Source organism: Ostrinia nubilalis, chromosome 24 (assembly GCF_963855985.1).
Source record: "Ostrinia nubilalis chromosome 24, ilOstNubi1.1, whole genome shotgun sequence".
In the NCBI taxonomy this organism is placed as follows: domain Eukaryota; kingdom Metazoa; phylum Arthropoda; class Insecta; order Lepidoptera; family Crambidae; genus Ostrinia; species Ostrinia nubilalis.
The window spans coordinates 5,634,418-5,654,575 of record NC_087111.1 but is presented as its reverse complement, the minus strand read 5'-3'; the positions used below and the strand labels follow the sequence as shown (position 1 = coordinate 5,654,575).

At 39.9% G+C, this 20,158-nt stretch overlaps 3 protein-coding genes across 3 annotated transcripts in view; 1 reads left to right on the top strand and 2 right to left on the bottom strand.

The window, feature by feature from the left end:
- LOC135083647 (lateral signaling target protein 2 homolog) overlaps nt 1-4,343 on the top strand; it is a 50,387-nt gene extending 46,044 nt beyond the window's left edge. Inside the window, exons 12-15 of the mRNA XM_063978352.1 lie at nt 695-863; nt 908-1,027; nt 1,853-1,995; nt 3,927-4,343. Coding sequence (XP_063834422.1) covers nt 695-863; nt 908-1,027; nt 1,853-1,995; nt 3,927-4,048 — 554 coding nt within the window. The 3' untranslated portion in view covers nt 4,049-4,343. The remainder of the gene's footprint in view (nt 1-694; nt 864-907; nt 1,028-1,852; nt 1,996-3,926) is intronic.
- A 4,550-nt stretch (nt 4,344-8,893) lies between these two features.
- On the bottom strand, nt 8,894-10,007 carry LOC135083688 (glutathione S-transferase 1-like). Its single transcript, XM_063978397.1, has 2 exons — nt 9,862-10,007; nt 8,894-9,728 (listed from the first exon to the last, which is right to left on the bottom strand). Exon 2 carries the CDS (start codon nt 9,611-9,613, stop codon nt 8,939-8,941), a length of 675 nt encoding a protein of 224 aa, XP_063834467.1. The 5' UTR covers nt 9,614-9,728; nt 9,862-10,007; the 3' UTR covers nt 8,894-8,938.
- A 418-nt stretch (nt 10,008-10,425) lies between these two features.
- Nucleotides 10,426-19,849, bottom strand: LOC135083821 (uncharacterized). Its single transcript, XM_063978565.1, has 9 exons — nt 19,732-19,849; nt 18,741-18,802; nt 18,260-18,488; nt 17,535-17,749; nt 15,269-15,514; nt 12,969-13,070; nt 11,569-11,738; nt 11,086-11,175; nt 10,426-10,548 (listed from the first exon to the last, which is right to left on the bottom strand). Exons 1-9 carry the CDS (start codon nt 19,778-19,780, stop codon nt 10,464-10,466), a joined length of 1,248 nt encoding a protein of 415 aa, XP_063834635.1. The 5' UTR covers nt 19,781-19,849; the 3' UTR covers nt 10,426-10,463.
- Between the last annotated feature and the right edge of the window lie 309 nt (nt 19,850-20,158).

The following is a 20,158-nucleotide window of genomic DNA, read 5'->3' as shown; positions in this document are numbered from 1 at the left end:
TACTATGGGCCTTTATGAAAAGAAGGCTCAAGGTCTCCTAATGCAGGATGATAGTTTCCCCTCTATGTGAAACTGAGGAAATCTTTAGGAAAGCCATAGTAACCGACGAAGGAACAAGTCATACAGAATACAAGCTATAGTAATAATTTTAACGTGACAATAGATAGAGCTTACTAAGGGCTTTATAAAGAGACTTAAAGCCACCCAAAGGGTGGTGAAAGAGCGAGCTCTGGGTGTCTATAGGAGAACCAAATTAACCGACATAAGCATCTATCACCACTGGATCACACACATCACAATAGTATTTGAGCAACAGCGTGTATCAGCGGAGCTAAGTCCTTACGACTATGCAAAAAAGCAACGAAGTATTTTATTTTATTCGGAAAACCAACAGCAATACAATACAAATAATGGGATCTTAAATTATGTATCTGCTTAGCCATTTATAGGTAATCGCAAATGGAAGTCAAGATGCAAATAGACCATATGCCATAGCAGACATTTATATAATATACAAGTGAAAACTTAACAGTCAACAATACTTTTTAAGCGCCGCTGGAGTGGGAGTCGAAATATACGCGAATATTTGGCCACACATGTCGCGTTGGCGCGAATCTTCGGGTTATCGTGGTGTTTTTGCAACTAAGTACATAAAATACACAAAAGTATCTGTAAACCCATCTTTTTTCCACAGGCAGCTCATTCGACAGCGTGTACTCAGCCGAGGAAGTCTACGCGGACAGTACATCAGACTCGGGCGCGTCGGAGGCGGGGTCGCGGCGCCGCAACACCGTGAGCGCGCGGCCGCCGCCCGAGCACCCGCCGCTGCAGGCCTCGGCGTCCACCGGCGACCTCAGCTGCAGGTACTAGCACGAGCGTGCGCTCCAGGAGCAAGTGTACGCGACAGCACGTCAGACTCGGGCGCGTCGGAGGCGGGGTCGCGGCGCCGCAACACCGTGAGCGCGCGGCCGCCGCCCGAGCACCCGCCGCTGCAGGCCTCGGCGTCCACCGGCGACCTCAGCTGCAGGTACTGAGGAACTATTGCAAATCAAATGTTGCTATCCCTCTCACGCAATACAAGATACGAGCATGAACGATGGTGATAGATGGACCCGAAACTAAGTAAACAGCGTTTCGAAGTAGCGCTGTTTGCACGAGCGTCCGCTGCGGGGAGCAGGCGTCTGCAGAAACTTGATTGCAATACAGTTAGGGCCTCCGTTAAAACTCCTGACAAACCTCGCGGTGTGCGCCCGCTGTGGATACCTGAATACGCTGCTCATAATAATTTTCAATAGAGAACCAGGCCTGTTCATCTCCCCGAGTAGCCATCGAAAACAAAACACTTGCGGCGTACTCGCCGGCGGGTTTAATCCACAAGGGTTTCACGAGCGAGCAGTGAGTGACGTATGTACGCGTATTCTTCACCCGTTGGAAAAAAAAATTCGTTAGGGAAAAAAGAAAAAGGCGTGTTGTGCGCTAGATGGCGATACAGTAGTAGTAGACAGAGCCTGGATGCGGGCAGCGCAGGACCGTTCATTGTGGAAAACCTTGGGGGAGGCCTTTGTCCAGCTGTGGACGTCATTTGGCTGAAACGAACGAACGAACAAATGAGTAGGTTATCTTCATAGAAACGCACCGAGCGCGGTTTGTATGTGAGCGCGCCAATACGTATGCGACGCGCACGCACACACTGACAAAATTTAGCGTGGATTAGCGGGGAGCCAGTCGTAGTTGCGCCGAATTTTGTCAGTGTGTGCGTCACATACAAACCGCGCCCGGTGCGTTTCTATGAAGATGTCCTACTCATTTGTATTTACTCTGGTATAATCCTAACACAATGTAACATTCGCAGGGACAGGGAAGACCGGCGTCCGGCGGCGGCGGGCGGCGTGGAGCGCGCGCCGGAGTGGGTGCCGGACATCGCGGCGCCGGCCTGCATGCGCTGCTCGGCGCACTTCACGGCGTTCCGGCGGCGCCACCACTGCCGGAACTGCGGTGAGTACTTCAAGCTATTGTTACTTATATCAGGCCTGTTCATCTCCGCGAGTTTACATCGAAAACAAAACACGCACGATGGCCCACCTACAGGATACTATTCGACAAGGCCTCACATACGAGCGAACATTGACTCACGCACGCGTATTCTTGTGTATGATGGAAGAAAATAAAGAAAATGGTGTAATAAATACTGTGCAGTATTTAACTGCCTAAATAGTAATAAAAACACAGAATGTACTTTTTTAAGTTGCCTCAAGACACTGAGAGGTAAATAAGTAGTTAATATTATTCATGATAATTCATGCTAAATCATGTATTTCCTCCGCCATTTTCCACAGTTTGGCACCTCACGTCACATCATTTTACCGAAGTCAGCCCTATAGCTTCGGCACAGTGCCGATCACTGACGTTTGTCAACAAAATGATGCTTAACTCTTGAGACAGGCTAAATTACACCATATTGTTAATGACATTGAGCATACATTTTTTTAAATACCTTTGTGAAGTAAAACTTCTGTACGTAGTACTTATTATTATTCTGTGCTTATATCAAGCAAAAGACGACCACTGCTGGACAAAAGTTAATTCCAAGGGTTTCATTACGATCTTCACAAGATCGTCGGTCTACGGACTAACGGAGTAAGAACTAAAAATGAGCTTTATGAGAGTTTTTATGAGTTTTTTTATTCCTACTCTACGACTTCCATAGACTTCCAGTCTCCCATGCATTTTATATCAAACGATGTTTGATTGAAGACTACTTTTACAAAATTTACTTCAATAGTAAGTTATTTTCGATTTGAAAGCTACTAAAAAATCTATTTCTACAGCTAATTAAAAAGAACAACTAAAGTCTGGTCCGTGAGCACGTAGAATTTTGTCCAATGACCCCAAGCTACCCATCCTTATCGCTCGCTCGTAATTATATTGCTGTCGCGACTGTGCGACGGGCGCCCGCAGTGAGTGTGCGAGCGCGACAGCAACATAATTACGCGCGAGCGATAAGGATGGGTAGCTTGGGGTCATTGGACAAAATTCTACGTGCTCGCAGACCAGACTATAGGTATTATTAATGTTTCAACCAAAAATATAACCACTACTGAGGGCTTTGTGCGAGTATACATAAAACGTCGTCACTAGTGAGCGCGTAAAAAAATATCATTAAATGTATGACGGATTGTACAGCGCTCCTAGCGGATGCTATCAAGAACTAAAATCTTCATAGATTCGATTTAACTTCAAACATCTTCGATATCGAGTGCGTCCAAAAAACTGGAGATTTTGGTTCATGAAATAATCCGCTAGGGGCGCTGTACAATCCGTCATACATTTTTTGTCATGTCATTTTTTACGCAGTCGCTAGCGAAGACGTTTGATGTAAAACCGGGTCCAGAGATGGTGTACATAAAATAGTATTGTTCTAAAAATCGGCTACCATCACATTCAAAGCAATCACACGTCATTCTTAACATTATTGTATCATTGCAGTTTATGACATATAGCAATAAAAATCTCATGTCTTCGTCTTCCAGCCTGTGGTTGCCACTCGAGAACCTAGAACTTTTCGGCGGCAACGCTGTGCCCAGCCCACTGCCACATAACTATCATTATTCGGGCTATATCGGTTACTTTTTCATAATAAAAATATATTCATTTAAAGTCAACGAACTATTGTGTAATCAACAGAAACTACAAAATACGGATAAATAAAAAAAAATCTACTTACAGCGTTACGGGCGTCCGCGGAAGACCACTTGACTGACGATGACTTGCCCTTTTGAGCATGTCACGATAAATGCTGAGCGGGTGCCTATTGGCACAGTTTTTTCTCACCTTTACCTCTTTGTTTTAATAGCCTGCATATATGTGTTTTTGTTGTTTTTTTTTTCTGTTTTGTGTCAATAAACCTATTCTATTCTATTCTACAGGCAAAGTATTCTGCGCATCATGCAGTTCAAACTCGATCCCGTTGCCTCGCTTCGGGCAGCTCAAGCCGGTCCGCGTGTGCGACCACTGCTTCAGACGCGTTGCCGCCGCGTGTCGCCGGTGAACTAACTACCAATCGCAGCGCAGGGATATTGGCGAGAGGATTTTTGGGCTACCACACATTAACAATGATGAAAAAGTGGTGTTGGTCGCGCAACGAAAGTTAAGGTGAACACATACAACCCGGTCGAGTTAATAGGGAATATGCAAGGTTTTTTTATTTCTCACATTTCAGTAGCCTTGGCATTATCAAATCAATCAGTGCTTTTCTTTAACATAATTTTCAAAAGATACCTAAGATATAGACGTTAGAGATCTCATGACCAGTGACGTCATGTTAGAACGACACTCAGTCTACTCTATATAGTTCCAAAATACTGAACTGTCCTATGCATGATATTGACAGTGGGGCGCCACCGTCAATACCGGATCGCTGGTTCCGATTTTCGCCATGTTGGAAACCATATAGTTGAACGATGGTAGCGCCCCCCTGTCATTGAGTTTGGTGGGACAGTTCAGCGTGGGTGATCTATACAAAAGTTACTATGGGCGCATGACATTTGACGTCACGCTCAGCTGTTTTCATACAAAGTTTAAACACTTGTAACTTTTTTGTTTCCAGTCCGATTTCAATACTACTTTTTCAGAAATTCTATGATTTAACTAAAGTGTTTATTTATACATAATTTGTTAACTTTTAAAATCGATGCATATTCCCTATTTTGCGCACCAGGCAGCCGTGACATCACTTCTACACTTTGGTAACGCGGGTAAGTTCGAGGAAGAGTCGCATACCAGCGAGGTGCGCAGTCAGCTCAATAGGGATGTAGACTGATGTAGTATTTGAATACAGATACAATCAAGTTAGAATACGTAAACGTCAGCCTCAAGCGTATCAGATACAAATATTTGCTTGTGTGATGAGCTCAAGTCTCTTTGCGCGACCTGTATTTTTTTGCGGACTGTTGAATCTACCATAGATTATAATCAGAAAAAAAAAAGATTTTAGTAGTTTTTTGCGGATTGTTAGAATTCTAGGGTCACGCAGCTAAAATTGAGCCAACCCAAGCAATTTTTTATAATATCTGTATACACTTGTCGCGCTGACATCTTGCGTATTCTTCTGACTGATTTATAATGGTCTGAATTAAAATATTACATCAGTGTAAGTTCTCCTCAACTTTTGTTGCGCGACCTATGCCACAGATTAAAAACGGTAGGTTTATTTGAGGTATTCTTTGAGAAATCCACTGGCCTAAATATCTCTGTCAGGCTGTATTTTTTGTTAAACTAACCACTTTTGCGCGTCACTATGAAATATTAGTCAGTTCTTGTGAAAATTATAACGATTCGTTTGTTTTTATGATTATTCAAAATTTTGGATCGTAATAGACTTCACACAAAGAATATAGGTTGATTAATAAAAATAAATATTAACGCGCAAAAGTGGGTGGTGTTTTCAATTGCAATTTGACGCATTCTTGTTATTACAATGTTGTTGTTTACTCGTGTCTGTTTTAGATGTTACAATGTAGCCAGTATTTTTAATTCAACTAGGTTCAATTTAGAACTTATTCTTCCAGATACATTGTTGTTGCAAAAAAGGTACTATAGATAGCCGCTTAACTGAGTCAGAGCTGGAAGTATGTGACCGCACGGGAGGTGTGACATTGACATTTATGACGTGACTGAGCATTCAAATCTGAAGTGTCGCTAACGGTTTAGTCTCAGAATGTCCAATTTGCAAAAGGTCAAGTGGTAGCAAAATGTCAGTCTCAAAATGTCCAAATCGCAAAACGTCCAAGTCGCAAAATGTCCAATTCTCAAAATGTCAAAGTTGCGAAATGTCCAAGTCTTAAAAGTTCAAAGTTTCTAAAAGAGTTTTCATTTCATAGTTGCTTATGAAACTTTGGAACTTTTGAGATTGGATTTCGCAACTTGGACATTTTGCGATTTGGACGTTTTGCTACCACTTGACATTTTGCAAATTGGACATTCTGAGACAAGGTCGCTAACGTGTGCTCTCCCGTATCGCTCCCATGACTCAGATACTAAGTTATGTGACCTATACCGTGCATTGTTTCATCTAAAACAGACAACAATTAATATTCCTCTCAAATTCTCTCGTGTCGTCCAAAAGTTGAAGTAGTTTGCGTGATATTTCAAATGTTATTCCATAATATTTTTAACTATAGAAATCCTCTAGCATGTTGTTTATAAGATATTATATTGAAAATTTTTCCACTTTGACTGATGTAATGTTTATATTTTCGGAGTGGGTTGATGCGGTTGCGGTACATATTGTTTTTGTAATAGACATTTCAAATAAATGAATTTAAATTGAGAAAATATTTGTTGCTCAATTCTGAAAGCTCCAAGAAAGGCAATCCGGTTTCTGAATTGAGAATTGTGGCTTGAGTGTGCTCATCTTAAATCAAGACTTGTCATGAATCCTCTTTGAGTTGAATGGTGATGATGTTGAGCAGGGTTTGACGCAGACTGTCCCTTGCATTCATGACGAATTCAAAAATGTTCATTCACTATTTTCTATTCGCAAAATGGTCACTCAGATAAAAGTTGTTTAAAATTTTCAACCTACAAGTTTGAACTATTGTTTCAAAAATCGTAGGCTTTAACTTTTATCTGAGTGACCATTTTGCGAATTGAAAAAATTCGAAGCCCCTTACTAAAAAAAGTTACACACTTGTTGAACACTGTTTTAAAGTGATACCTCCATAGGTACTGAACGTCACCTTAAAACACTGTTCAATGAGCGTGTAACGTTTATTAGTAAGGAGGAAGAATATTAAATTCAAGCTCACTTTGCCTACTTTTAGTATTAATAAATAAAGAAATTCAGACCGCGACCGCGTACTAACCACCTTATTACGTAGGTAGCTCTCTAACTTTCGTTGTTGCTACTCGGTGTCATGCTGTTAACGATTGGCAAATGTTTTGTCTCTGTCTGACCAGTGAGATATGAGAGAGACAAAGCACGTGTGATGTGCAACGTCGTGGTATAGCGACGACTGTTATTGGGTGAAGTAGTTCAATCTAAACTGTACTTTGTGTGCCTTGTATTAAAGGGGAAAGTCCAAATAAAATACTGGGACAAAAGAATCGCCACCATTATGACGTGTACCTATTGAATAATTTAATTTCTATAGAAAATTACAGAAATAAAACTGGAGTATTGAACTTCTGGTCCATGGCTCGAATAATTTATTAAATTTTTGACTTAATCATGAAACTATGTACTTGATACTACTTGAACTTGATCTAAACTTAAAGTGAATCCAGTCAAGTGTAGATTAGATATTGTTATAGTGACCCAGATATGACATTGACAGCAGGGCACTATTGTCAATATGGATGATTAGTTACTGTTCATATTTTTGGACTATATTAGGAATCGTTTTTACGTAACCCAATATTAGTCGTCGCCATACCATGATAATATTACGCACGTATTCACAAACGATACTTGCTTAAATGAAGCAGCAAATCGAACGCACAGCGATGAATAGAGCTCTGTGAGTCACCCTGTGCGTCCACGCGCACTATGAGACCTCATAGTAATGTTTGTGAATACGGGCGTTAGATAATGTTCTCAAATATGCACCAAATGGGATAATATAAGAGCTTTAATGTGAAGTGGTGTCTAATTTCAAACAAAAATAAACCGTGTATCAACGGGACAATGTTCATTTTTAATTGTTTTGTAAGTAATGTTTCAATGTTACTCTGGGATACAAGTATTTTAATGAATTTGCCTTTACTTCACAATTTTCTACACCTACATCACAAAAATAGGATTGTCCTATTGTGTATATTACTTTATCTATGATTTTTAGAATTGTAACCCAATTTATTGTCTATGATGTGACCAGGCAGTGTTACCATACATCCCAAAGTAACCCAAATTCTGTTACTTGTCGTCATTGAAATATTTTCTTACGTTATTTAATATAAAATGTAAACAAGTTGTTATCACTGACGCTTGGTGATGAAAGTAACTCATTTGCCCCAAAAATCGCCTAGTTTAAGTAGGTACGTTCAAATTGAATAAAATCTATTTTTAAGAATACATATTATAACAATGTTTATATTTTTTAACATACAAATAGACGCATTACGTTTTAATGTTGAAATACCATTTTAAATTAATAATAAAGATATAATTTTTAAAAGATTCCATAATTTTTTATATCCAACGGTGTTAGTATAGGTTTTTATTGTAAGTTTTGTCTTATGAGAGTATATTATGTATATGTAAATTTTGTAAAGGTATTTAGGGTGAGTATGGATTCTGATAGGGTAGCGTTTTGTATATTAACATAGTCGGGCGCAATGGGTGTCGTGACGTCGTGTTCGAGTGATAAATACCGTTACATATTTTAACCATGTAAATAAATGTCAGAATATTAGCTGAGATCGGTGGTTTTATTGTGATAGATATTTCCTGGAGGTCTACAAATTGATCTTTTCAAGTACCCCTACACTTCAACACACTCATTTATTACTTGAAACATTTTAGGAATGGATTTTAATTTAAATCTTATACAGGCTGTCCCAAAATTACTCCACACTCGAGGTAGACGAGCCTAAGACGAATCGAATAAATCTATCGAATAATATCAGTTACATTTTAAAACTAATCAAGCTTTTCTATGGGACATTTAGCTTGTTCGATGCGTCTTCGGCCCAGCTACCTTTAGTGTCAATGTGACGTGGTAATTTTGGGACATCCTGTATGTATGTACTTACCGATTTGGTAGAGTGGTTGAGGTCTTTGCTACTACGACAGAAGTCACTTGCACACTCAACATAAACCATAGTGCGTAACAATAACTGACATAATGCAATTCAGGAAATGAAAGAGAAAAGGAAGTAAAACACCAATAAAAAATAGGTAGTATTTTATAATATTATTTATTTGGACTTGAAAAAATTGCTAGCGCCGTCTCAACAAACTGTTCATAAAATCGCTAAACAGTGTCGCTCCTGGAACGTTCTTGTTCTGATACCAAGATTCTTTCTTCAAACCATCCCACCACGCATATAACTTGTCATACTTCTCATAATCGACCGGTACTATAGTATCCAGCGAGCATATCGTCGTCACACAAGACAGATCTGCAACAGTCAGTTCGTCTCTTGCTATGTATTTTGTCTTCTGAAGAAAAGCATCAGCAAATGCATAAGCCTCTTCTATTTGTTTCAACTGAAATTGCGTCGGGTGCGGAGATCCTAAATTGCTACCTCCAAGAGCAATGTCATAGATCACATTGCGAACTCTAGGAAAGAGGACAGACGCGTCAAAGTATAGTTTCTGGTCAACCAGCGTTCGCAACTTCAATTCTTGGGGATACATATTACAATGATTGGCGCCGCCGTATTTAGTAACCAAATAAGTCATGATGGCGTGACTGTCTACGACCGTAAAGCCGTCGTCTTCGATCATTGGAACGGTGTGGAGCGGGTTCTTTGCCAAATATTCAGGTTTGTAGTGTTCTCTTGTGGGTAAGTTTATTTCTTTGAAATCAACGGTAATGTCGAGTATTTCTAACAGCATCAATGTGGCCCGGGTCGGTGGGCTCACAATTGTTCCGTAGAGAGTTACCGGCATTTTGATTGTTGTGGTAGTCTGTTTTTCTCTTAGTTTTTCTTGATGCTAAACTTTCGGGCTACTTTTTTGTATGACACTCCTTCGCAGCACACTCTGACTTTAGTCGAACTAAAAACTAAATTAATCACAATTATGAAATATTGCTCTTATTTTTCTAGAATCTAGCAATCAACGACAAAACAAAACTGGACTGACTTATCGCTTGGTATCACTACGATAGTAACATTTATCTACACTCACTTGCTTACCTATTACATGGGACATTTTATCACAATCGGACTACAATTTTGTATGGTGATGCCTTACTACTTCGGGTTGAAATTTTCATTAAAGTGTAGTTATTAATATTATCCACAGAATAATTTAAAAATCACGCACGCACAGCATACCTATATTTTTTTTATCTAACCTCACGATAGTGTTTGGGTGTTGCGCATGCGTTACGCGGTGTTAACCCGACTTGAAAAAGGAGGAGGTTCTCAATTCGGTTGGTTATTTTGTAGTTCCCTTTTCATTGGACGCTGCGTGAGGCAAACCAATTGGACTTATGGTCTTGGGTTCGATTCATGGTCAATTTAAAAACCGATGATTTTGATGAGATATTCATGAGCAAGCCCGATTTTAGTATGTTTATCATTAAACTAATTATTATAAAGCTGAGCTGATAGAAACTTTTCTTTTTTTTTAATGTGTTTTTCAGTTGGTTAATGAACATTATTTTGCTAACTTTCTTTTTAAGTATTCGTTATTTCTGGAATGTGTTACCTACCTACCTATTTTATCTAGATATTTTTATTTATTAAAAGCACTAGTCAAAAACTTAACATAATTTATTAATTTAATATCAAATTCAAGCACTCGGTGTGACGTCCCATTTGTAATATTTATTCAGCGGGGCTTGCGGTCTCATCAGCAGTCTTTCATTATCAGCCGGCCTGAAAGAAAATAGGTAGGTAGGTACTATGTGAAAAACAATAACAGTGTTTGTTTATACATTATACCTACCTACAACCCGTTCGAGTTTACTGCGCACCTGGTGGCCGTGACGTCACATCGACGCACCGGAGGAGTGCGAGGCCGAGTCGCATAATATTCCAAGGAGATGCGCAGTTAGCTCAATTGGGTTGTACTTAAAGAAGTAGGTAATTGAACCAAAATGACTGACAACTGTGTGGTGACTGAATTTGTTCCGGCGTTCCTTCTTAACACTTGCGATGTTTGTCTCGAAGCACTGGTGGGGGAGCCAAATGTTCGTCAAACTAATAAATAAATATTTTTCATTTTCAACGTTTCTAAATCTATGGAAGCCACATCAAGTTTAAATGTCCTCTGCTGAATATAGGTGACATAGGCCTCGCCAAATGGCCGGTTGGTAGCCTGCATTCAGCGCCTTCCTGCAACCTTAAAGTGATAGAGCAACTGCAACCTTAAAAACTAACACTACATTAAAACTATATTTAAAGAATGTTTACCCTTCGGGACGGTTCATCCAGGATATGTGCCTTTCTATCGTGTCAAAACCTCTTTCGCTGGGATCCTTGTCGCAAATGGCTCTTCTTCTCCTAGAAACAAAAAGAATAGGGTTACGTTTGTTGTCTGAAATAGATAACTATTACTTGTAGAGATAACTTGGATCATCATGGGAAAGACGGTTTGGTGATTTTAGGCAATGTATAAAGTTAGATTAGGTGGAAAGGTAAAAAAATGATGTCGGCATAATTATTTTTTCGTGGGGCTAGAGAATTCTCGTTTAAGTTTTTTTTACAATGCTCGCTTCCAGAAATCTGAACTAGAAACCAAATCAAAAGTTAGGAAAAATTAATAAATCTTACATGTACCCAACCCGCCTGGCCAGCGGTTGGCAGATCAAATCCCCCATTTGCCTCTAGTAAAATAAGAGGGTTCTCCTGGAGGGGAGGCCAAAAGTCCTGACGATGATGATGACGAAAACTTACGTCTCTCCCTCATTGACAACGCAGTCCAGAAAGGCCCCGTTGCATTGCGTGCTCGTATATAGGTAGGGCCCGGTGCAATAAGAGTCGTCGGTCACCCTGAACACCGATGCCACCCCGACAAGCACCTCGTGGCTCCCGACCCAGGTCACTAGGGGGCCGCCGTGATCGTTCTGGAGATACCAAATCCTTGTTAATAGAAGTTTATTAAAATAAATATCCTTGGAAATTTTTACACTGCGCCTCTAGTCCCAAACTAATCAAAGCTTGTACTATGGGTACTAGACAACGGATATAAGTGGTGTACACAAACTACTAATATTCCTATTTACCTCTCCAGTTAGAAATATGTTGGTATGTACAGTCACGGAATGAAAAGGTTCGTCAGTTTTCAAATTGATTCCTTCAACGAATCACGAGCACATATTACCTTTTGAAACTATATTACAGAATAATCTCGAGTTAGAGAAAATAATCTTTAACTGTTCGTCAGTAAAGTTCAAAATTATTCAGATCAAAGTTGTTTGACGATTTAACTTGTCAAGAAGAGTATAGATGACCCACGCTGAACTGTCCCACCAAACTCAATGACAGGGGGGCGCTACCATCGTTCAACTATATGGTTTCCAACATGGCAAAAATCTGAACCAGCGATCCGGTAATGACGGTGGCGCCCCACTGTCAATGTCATCGACAGGACAGTCCAGTATTTTGGAACTATATTATGATTGATAAACTAAAACCTTCTTGTTGGTTCAACCTGCCATTATCTATTAAATAAAAAAAAACTACATTTTGTAATATTGCACTGATGGGATAGAAATATAAACAAGCAAAACCTTATTCGTTAGCAAACGTCATATTTATTTAAATGTTAGCAGCACTGTTTCTTGCACGGTTATGTTGGCAGGTTTGACTCTTACAGTACCTACTGCAAGCAAAAACCGACACTAAGGTGACGAACCTTTTCATTCCGCGACTGTACATACTGTCTAGGAGTGGGTTCACCAGTCCAAGCAGTAGAGGGAAATCAAACAGGGCGTTACCCTTAAGCTAAGTATTAATGCTCTCTCTTTATTGACACGCTTTTATTTTCAGACTAAATTCGTTGCGAAGATATCTATCAACTTCAAGATATATTACTAGTATAGTCGAAATTTAATCAATTGAACGAGTCGCCAATTTGTCTTCGGCATTTCATAGAACAACGAGCGTTTGTGAACTGACGACGCCGTTTGTAAAATGCGGAATCATACAATTTGCCTGCGACATATCCAGCCCTACTGCCCTATATCTATGTGGTTAAATTTTACTGGCGGCTAAACTGAAGATCCTGGCTACACAGGACTTGAAGCAGTAATAACGATAGTTAGGTATTACAGAAAAAAAAATTGTAAAAGCACCTGACAAAATCCTTGTCGTCTAGTTTTGTTTTGTTGTCTCATCAGTATTTTAGAGAATGTCTTTCTGGTCTCATCCATGATGACCGTTTCGTCCTCCTCGCACTGAAAATTATTAAAAACAATGAAACGTTTACATAGGCATAGCGACTAAAAAATATCGTCCTGGTACCTGTATGATATTATACAGGATGTTAATTTCAATCCTCGCCATATTTTTTAGGTGATCTATTATGACATTATCCACCAAAAAAATATAAACGAAAGTGGAATTTTTAGCGAGTATTTTCCGTGAGACATCGACTGTTCTGTGGCTCGCAATACTGCAATACATTTACACTGCGGCACCATTGAGCTACGCGGATTGCTCGCTTATCATGTCGGATAGCCTACTGAAGGAATCCACGTAAAGTAGGTAGTGTAAATAGGTATTTTTCTTTAACTAACTAAAGTTAAAGTTCGTTTTAAATTTTTTTCGAAGTACATTTTTTTACTGATTCTTGATCAGAATAAGCTTCTTAATCATTGAGATCAACACCCTGTATAATAGCTAGTGCTAAAGCCTGGTCCGTGAGCACGTAGAATCCCGTCCAATGACCCCAAGCTACCCATCCCTATCGCTCGCGCGTAATTATGTTGCTGTCGCGCTCGCACACTCACTGCGGGCGCCCGTCGCACAGTCGCGACAGCAACATAATTACGCGCGAGCGATAGGGATGGGTAGCTTGGGGTCATTGGACGGGATTCTACGTGCTCACGGACCAGGCTTTATAAAGGTAATAATAATAATAATAATAATAAGCCGCCCCGCAGGGCAGCTTTGTGGGCCCCGCAGGGCAGCTTTGTGGCGAGCTGTTGGTGAGTAGCGACACCACGGGGCCAGTTGTTAATCCGAGTGCTCCCGAGAGTCGGTCAAGACCCTCGTCTTCGGCTTGCCGAAGTGGAATCCGAGAGGGTCTGCAGGACTTTCACCTCTGGCTTGCCTTAACCGGCCGGCCAGAGTGGAGTCGCAAGAGCTATATGCTCCAGGGGTGGAAGTGTTAAAGGGCATAACGCCGCGAGTAACTCCGGAGAAAGCGCAGCACACCTCTCTACACCCCTGAGCTGGCAGACGCCAATGTTGCCCCTCAGTCCGGTCTATACGACCCATGACGCCAGGGGGGGCCCATTTAGTCGCTGGCTAGTCACCGCCTGCCATTTTTTCAGTCAGAGACTATGAACCAGGCAGGTGTCCCGTAGTCTCCATCCATAGCCCAGTAACCAGTCCATCCATCCTTCATCCATAACCCTAGTCCATTCTCCAATAACTGCAATAGCTCCTGTGCACAGGCTGGGGATGGTCTCTGGCTACATCCCATGATATAGTCACACTAGATCCAGTATGTGCACCACTTTCACTTTTGTCGATTATTTTGCGCTTAAAACGGCCTCTACATGTTGGATCTGTATCCCCACGCAAGCCTTATAAAGGACCGGGCCACTTTTGACCCGTGAGCTCCAAAGCGTACAAATAATAATAATAATAATAAGCCCCGCAGGGCAGCTTTGTGGCGAGCTGTTGGTGAGTAGCGACACCACGGGGCCAGTAATCCGAGTGCTCCCGAGAGTCGGTCAAGACCCTCGTCTTCGGCTTGCCGAAGTGGAATCCGAGAGGGTCTGCAGGACTTTCACCTCTGGCTTGCCTTAACCGGCCGGCCAGAGTGGAGTCGCTAGAGCTATATGCTCCAGGGGTGGAAGTGTTAAAGGGCATAACGCCGCGAGTAACCCCGGAGAAAGCGCAGCACACCTCTCTACACCCCTGAGCTGGCAGACGCCAATGTTGCCCCTCAGTCCGGTCTATACGACCCATGACGCCAGGGGGGGCCCATTTAGTCGCTGGCTAGTCACCGCCTGCCATTTTTTCAGTCCGAGACTATGAACCAGGCAGGTGTCCCGTAGTCTCCATCCATAGCCCAGTAACCAGTCCCTCCATCCATCATCCATAACCCTAGTCCATTCTTCAATAACTGCAATAGCTCCTGTGCACAGGCTGGGGATGGTCTCTGGCTACATCCCATGATATAGTCAGAGACTAGATCCAGCATGTGCACCACTTTCACTTTTGTCGATTATTTTGCGCTTAAAACGGCCTCTACGTGTTGGATCTGTATCCCCACGCAAGCCTTATAAAGGACCGGGCCACTTCTGACCCGTGAGCTCCAAAGCGTACAAACATAATAATAATTTATTCATTAAAATAAGAACATTATAAGAACTTATTATGCTAGAGTTTACATATAGTAATAATAGTATGATAATCTTACTTCAATATCACCATGCTTCAACCTTTCAATGTTAGGAGTGCACCCATCAGCTACTGGCCTGCTTTTCAGTATCTGCTCCCCCTTCGAGTCGATGTTTCCGCCCTCTAAAGTGCAGATCATGTACTTGTCAATGACATGATCCAAAGAACCGATTTCTGCGAAGTACTTTTTGCATTCCTCCTTGTCATGGATTAGGGTTGCCGCGAAGTGCAAGGTATCTTGGTTGTAGTCGGTCGAGTCTTCTGGCTAAAGGAAAATAGAACAGAATTACTTATTTATTGTCCAAAATACCTCAGTGCCTAAAGACGAAAGTCTTGAATCAGTGTGTGTTACCAGTGATGATAGACGTGGCCTCATAATATGTATGTATAGGCCTTATAAATAAGCTCAAAATTGAAGAGCGGGCTATGGAGAGGGCTATGTTCGGTGTATCTTTACGAGATTGAATCAGAAATGAGGAGATCCGTAAACGAACTAAAGTCGCTGTCATAGCCCAACGGATTAGCAAGCTGAAGTAGGTAGCAACCATACGGCGCACGGTGGATCGAGCCCATACAAGGTGTTGGACATGGTGCTTTAAATGCAACTACTTAAAACAAGATTGATTTGCATATAAATTGAAAGATGAGACTTCATTCTATCAAATATCACTAATATCAAGTCATGATCTACTATCATAGTTATGTGGTGCGACCGTAAAGTGAACAAAGTCAAAATCATGGATTTTCTGACTTCTGTTTGTATTGTCAATTTATCCAATTTCGTTCACTGGTTTTATGTTATTACGTATTAATGTATTATCTTATACCTTTATCTTAATCTGTGTGTTAAAATGAGTGTCTAAAAAACTTCTAGCTTGGCTATTTTGACGTATTTTTAAAAGGTATTTTTTTTAATGAAAACTGCGTGTTTTAGTTGACATCTTGGGCGATCTTTAACAAACCATGAATGAGAGATGATAGATGACAACGTGGGCGATATTATTACTCAGTTTTTAGACCCTTATTCATCCCTATTTTCGAGAAAATCACAAAAAACTAAATAAAAGCGCCTCATTTTTCCGCATAGCAAAATTCACTTAGGTAAAATTCGTTACACTAAAATAATGTCAGGTAAACCAAAGATGTTTATTTTGGTTTATGAGTTGTTTATCGTGTGCAATTCAGTAAAAATACTCATTAAAATGAAAAACCTCAAGTCAAATAGAGATTTGTATGCATTATTAAAAACCACGATGAAAGATCGCGCTAGTTCTTTAGCTAGGATACTAGAGCTGTTTTCGCATACACTCTCTTCAGATAAACAGAGGTAAGTACTAACGTAGTTAATACTTTATGAACATAAAGAAATACTATAAAACAGATATAGTAAAAAAATCATATTGTCATCATCTCAAAAGATTGTCGTTGAATTTAGTACATACCATACATACATTTTGTATGTATTTTTTTCTTCATTTATGATTGTGTTAGGTAGGTACTGAGTTACACATTTTATTTATCAGATAACTATAAAAAAAAAACAATAATTTCATTGACATTGTTTGTCGCAAGAAGAAGTAGTGTCATTATAATGAGCACCAGTTTTTAGCTACAAACGTAGATTGGCTTAGGCAATCTGTTGATTGGAGTCAGTTTTGTAGTCCGCTAAGTCCCTATAAAATTGCATTAGTATGTATCTAACAGCTAACAGAATATAAAATCAAGCTCGACAAAATCGAACAAAGTGATTGTGTGCAATGAAAAATCAGGCGTTTGCAAAAACATTTCTTTCATAAGTTTAACACTTAATGAGAATAAATTTAGAGTATTGTTAGATTATGTATCTAACAGTTAACAGAATATGAAAACAAGCTCGACAAAATCGAACAAAGTGATTGTGTGCAATGAAAAATCAGGCGTTTACAAAAATATTTCTTTAATAATTTTAACACTTAATGAGAATAAATTTAGAGTATTGTTAGACTATGTTACTCTTTAAATATGGAAACAGACCAAAATGAGTGAGTATTTGCTTTTAATTGAACAATAAATACAAGTTTTTCATCACTATATTTTAAGATTTTTTTTCACTTATATTAATTGCCATCTAATAAGTAAAATCTATCACATTAGAAAGATAAACTTGTCAACCTTACACTGTAAAAATTTGAAGTTACTACGTTGACGCAATCTCATTTTATTTTAAAAACACTGAGTAAGGAAGCGATGTCCAACGCTTTGTATGGGCTCGATCCAGTGTGCGGCGTCATACTCATCGATTTTACCTTCCTCCATTGGTCCAAATGTCCCCAACCAAGCACCATAGTATCAACACCAGGTTCCTGATATTTGGTCTCGTAGTTGATCGGGATACTCAAAGGTTTGTATGAGCACAGGGTATTGTATGTCATGTCGTTGAAATTGTATGGCGATTCCACCTTCACCACCGCTATGTCTATGAACGACCATTTCTCAATTTTAGCGTAGTCCAATTCGTATGCTGCAAGGAAGCAAAAAAATAAAAATTACCGTGCCGTTTTGAAAAATTTCAAGAGAAAAATTCCGGGAAGGCGACTCTATTATTAAAGTTCTGAAAAAGAAAAAATTTAAACCAGTCTAAAATTTTGTTCAGATGGATCTGTCAATAGTTAGCGTAATAGTAACCCTACCATTCAAAAACACACAAATCAAAGATATTAATTTCTCCTGTGACATCATGAGAAAGGTTTTCCTAGAATTTTTGTGTAAATCCATAAGGGAGGCCTTTGTCCAGCACCACTGCTGTCATTTGACTGAAACGTACGAAAGTATTGCAAGCGTATTGAATTCGGTCTCAATCATCATCATCATCATCATCATTATTTCAGCAGGATGTCCACTGCTGAATAGGCCTCCCCTATGATTTCCACAAAGGCCGGTTGATGGCGGCCTGTATCCAGCGCCTTCCTGCTACCTTTATGAGGTCGTCGTTGTATGTCTGATATTGGTCAAACAAGAACTTTGGCCTTACATTTGGGAACGCAAGTAAACACAACCTTCTTCTTCATCTTTTGCGTGCACTGATCGTTTTCCAGCTCGCTGGTAGGCACGTACTTCTTGTAGCCAGCTATGGCGTACATATGCTGGACGTCTTCGACGCAAGCAGCGGACGTCACTATGTAGTCTTTGCTCACTATGGCCCCCCCACAAAGCCAAGCGTCGTACGCTCTGGGAGATGTTGGAGCCTTTACTAAGTACACCTGGAACATTTTAGAACATTCAAGACTTACCTACTTGTTTTTTTAACTACATTCGGCGTCAAATAGATCACACCTTCCGCGACAAATAGTAACTTTAAAGATTTTCTTCTGACACAATCACGGTATCCCACCAATTTTGGTGTTATTTGAAAGCCCAATAAAATAAATAAACATAAAGAAAAACACATAAAAAATTATCACAATGAAATTATGTAAGAACCTGAAAGTAGATTATAAGTAAAAAATATTTACCACATATCGCTTTTCAGCATCGGTTTCTTGACCATCTTTGATTCTGCGTTGAGTTTTGATAACTGAAATACAAATAGGGAGTAATGGGTACAATTTTATCAAAAAATATTCAATAGGTCTCCATAGACAGGTCGAGCAACTGCACGCAGGAGGATTTAATGAATGCTGCTGACAACGCCACTGTTGTAGCGAAGTTTTGGGCTGACACTGTGTAGGCCGCCACCAACCGGCCATTGTGGAAATCATTGGGGGAGGCCTATGTTCAGCAGTCTAGAGTCCTGTGGCTGAAATGATGATGATGATGACTGTTTAGGTTTGTTGTCGATTCGATAAGAAGAAGAAGGTCTCGATACTAATGAGAGATTGAGAAGAAGCCTGTTTTTAAGTAGGCTGGTTATTTATAATGAAATAATAGTATAATAAAATTTAGGTAATGCTAGAGTTTCAGTAATTTTGAATAGTGTGAGTTTATCTAGAGCTGAAAATTATTTAAGTTTTCAATTTATCATCATCATCATTTCATCCATAGGACGTCTACTGCGACCACTGTTGAACATAGGCCTCCTCCAATGATTTCCATAATGACCCGTTGGTAGCGGCCTGCATCCAGCGTCTTCCTTACGAGGTCGTCGGTCCACCCCATAGTAATAGAAAACTTTAAAAGTATCTGTAGGAATTGCAGGAGGCATGTTTGCTACAGTAGGTGATGGTCCCTTATAATCATGATCCTTGTTCTTCTTAAGTATTTGGAAGTAACATTTGTAGTAGAGATCTATCATCGATCTATTTGGGTCACAACTTGGAGACGTAACGGAGCGATATCGATTCGAATTTTTAAAATTGTCTACACTCTACCAACGGCTGCATGTTTTCAGTGCTGTGTTTACCAGTTACCAAATAGGTATTTTTAATTTTTTTTATTAGCACCTAGGTAATGAAATACCTAATTAACAGAATATAGTTAGAGTAAAATATAACAAATGTTACTCACGATGAAAAACTGCAAACAAAAATAGGAAACTTAGTTTTGGTGATAGCATGACTGTTGATGGTTAACTAAATTGACTTTTCATTAGTTTGTTACAAACTTCGCGGTCTGTTGCACATGCAAATTGGATGGGATTCGAAATATTCGAATTCTTTGCCAATTTATTCAATGACTAGCTATGCCCGCGACTTCGTACGCGTGAAAATAGTTTGAATAATATTTCCCGTGGGCTATCCAACACAAAAATATTTTTTTAAACTGGACGATTAGTTCCTGAGAACGCGATCAAGAAAACAAACAACGTCTCCAGCTTTATATTATTAAATCAACTTGCTTACGATTTTTTTCCAAATTCCTAAAATATAAAGAAGCCAGATTTATCATCTAATTCATTTGTTCTAAACATCCTATTTTTCTAAAAATAACTTTT